Source organism: Sprattus sprattus (assembly GCF_963457725.1).
Source record: "Sprattus sprattus genome assembly, chromosome: 11".
Classification (NCBI taxonomy): domain Eukaryota; kingdom Metazoa; phylum Chordata; class Actinopteri; order Clupeiformes; family Clupeidae; genus Sprattus; species Sprattus sprattus.
In genome coordinates, this window is record NC_137909.1 from 28870813 (window position 1) to 28873312 (window position 2500).

At 48.2% G+C, this 2500-nt stretch overlaps 1 protein-coding gene across 1 annotated transcript in view; it reads right to left on the reverse strand.

Annotated features, from left to right (window-relative positions):
* smad3b (SMAD family member 3b) overlaps nt 1-2500 on the reverse strand; it is a 38457-nt gene that overhangs the window by 24608 nt on the left and 11349 nt on the right. The window contains exon 2 of the mRNA XM_080847730.1: nt 283-476. Coding sequence (XP_080703856.1) covers nt 283-476 — 194 coding nt within the window. The remainder of the gene's footprint in view (nt 1-282; nt 477-2500) is intronic.

Sequence of the window (2500 nt, forward strand, 5' to 3'; positions counted from 1 at the left end):
CTTGTAGTAGGCACAAAGGCTGTGGCACGTCACACAATGCACAAGAGTGAGTCTCTCACACACACACACACACACACCACACACACACCACACACACAAACTCAACGGCACAATAGCTCAGACAGCGCCATGGCAGTCTTTGCACCATTTTGTGTTTTTAGAAGAAAAGACAGACCTCCAGAGAGCAGGTTTAATATCACAGCAGTGTGTGTGTGTGTGTGTGTGTGTGTGTATGTGTGTGTGTGTGTGTGTGTGTGTGTGTGTGTGTGTAGGCAGGCTCACCTGGCGTCTCCACGCGCTGGTAGTGGTAGGGGTTGACACACACCTCGTCCTTCTTGGTGTGGAAGGCGTACTCACACAGGTCGATGGCGCGCAGCTCGTGGTGGGACTGCAGGTCCGGCCATCGCCACAGGCGGCAGTAGATCACATGGGGCAGCCCCTTCCTGTGGGATACCTGCAGACGACCATCCAGAGACCTGGGGGGGGGGGGGGGGGGGGGATAGAGAGAGAGAGGGGGATAGAGAGAGAGAGAGAGAGGGAGGGATAGAAAGAGGAGGTTGGGGAGAGAGGGAAGGAGAGAGAGAGAGAGAGGAGGTTGGAGGGGAGAGGAGAAGGAGGTAGGGATAGAAAGAGAGAGAGGGATAGAGGGGAGGTTGGGAGGAGAGAGGAGAGAGGTAAGGAGCGAGGGAGAGGGGGATAGAGGGGAGAGGAGAGAAGGAGGGAGAGAGATAGAGGGGGATAGAGAGTAGGTTGAGTAGAGGAGAAGGAGGTAGAGGGTGAGCGAGAGAGGGATAGAGAGATTGATAGGCACACAGAGAGGAAAAGAAAGGAGAGCATTGTGATTCCATTGCAGTGTGTAAACAGGTTCATCAGTTCAGGCAAATGCATCCTGCCTTACACTGTCTTACACAACATTCATCATCTCATGATTTCCCAAACTAATTACATCTGCTGAAGGACGCCATTAATGAACTGATTAAGGGGGTCGGAATTACACAGTCTTTAAAAATCAATAAAGCACAGTCACTGTTCACTGCTCACAGTCTAAACGGAGTTCTGTTACCCACAGAGGGAGAGAGAGAGAGAGACAGAGAGAGAGAGAGAGAGAGAGAGAGAGAGAGAGAGAGAGAGAGAGAGAGAGAGAGAGAGAGAGAGAGAGAGAGAGAGAGAGAGAGAGAGAGAGAGAGAGAGAGAGAGAGAGAGAGAGAGAGAGAGAGAGATAGATAGATAGATAGATAGATAGATAGATAGATAGATAGATAGATAGATAGATAGATAGATAGATAGAGAGAGAGAGAGAGAGAGAGAGAGAGAGAGAGAGAGAGAGAGAGAGAGAGAGAGAGAGAGAGAGGGAGGGGGAGACAGAGAAAGAGAAACAGAACGAGAGGGAGAGAGAGAGAGAGAGAGAGAGAAAGAACGAAAGAAAGAGACAGAAAGAAACACAGAACAAGAGAGAGAGAGAAAGAAAGATACACAGAAAGAGAGAGAGAGAGGGACAGAGAGAGAGAGACAGAAGAGAGAAAGAAAGATACACAGAAAGAGAGAGAGAGAGGGACAGAGAGAGAGAGACAGAAGAGAGAAAGAAAGATACACAGAAAGAGAGAGAGAGTGAGAGACAGACACAAGACTTCGCTCTTTACCTTTCAGTAACATAAGAAAAAATGGCTAATAGCAGCAGGTGTGTGTCTGTGCGTGTGTATGTATGTGTATGTATGTATGTATGTGTGTGTGTGTGTGTGTGTGTGTATGTGTGTATGTGTATGTGTGTGTTTATTCTTTTACACTGTAACCGACAGCATGCAGCTGGGTAGAGAGGCGCTCTGTGTCTGTGTCTGTGTCTGTGTCTGTGTCTGTGTCTGTGTCTGTGTCTGTGTCTGTGTCTGTGTCTGTGTCTGTGTCTGTGTCTGTGTCTGTGTCTGTGTCTGTGTCTGTGTCTGTGTCTGTGTCTGTGTCTGTGTCTGTGTCTGTGTCTGTACGATGGTGGGGTGCCCTTAACTGCCTCCCCATTGCTCCCCATTGCTCCCCTGCACCCGGTCACTAGGCTACTAGACTGACTGCTGCTGGCTAGATTGGCCCTGAAGACTGAAGACTCCTCCCTTTACAAGCGTGGGAGGGCCCATGGTGGCCGTCAAATGCCATAAAAATGCCATAAAACACACTAAAAGACCCGTTTGTCCCTTCTGGGCTACTGTAGAAACATGGCGGACTGTGTGGAAGTGGATCCGCTCCCATGTAGATACGAAGGGGGCAATTCTAAGCTAATGAAAAAACACAACGATTCTGTCGCAGGTCATTATACACTGAAAGAGAATAATGGTAACATTCCATCTCTACAAAACCCCTAAAAACGACACGATGATTGTTTCAAATGGAACGAGTATGTCTATTTAATTCAAATTAAACAAATTGTATTAAATGAAAACCAAGCCATGTCTTCTGTGATGTTCCCCGGTCAAAAAGAACCGTGATCTAAATTCTGGCGTCTCTTGACGCGTGTCAG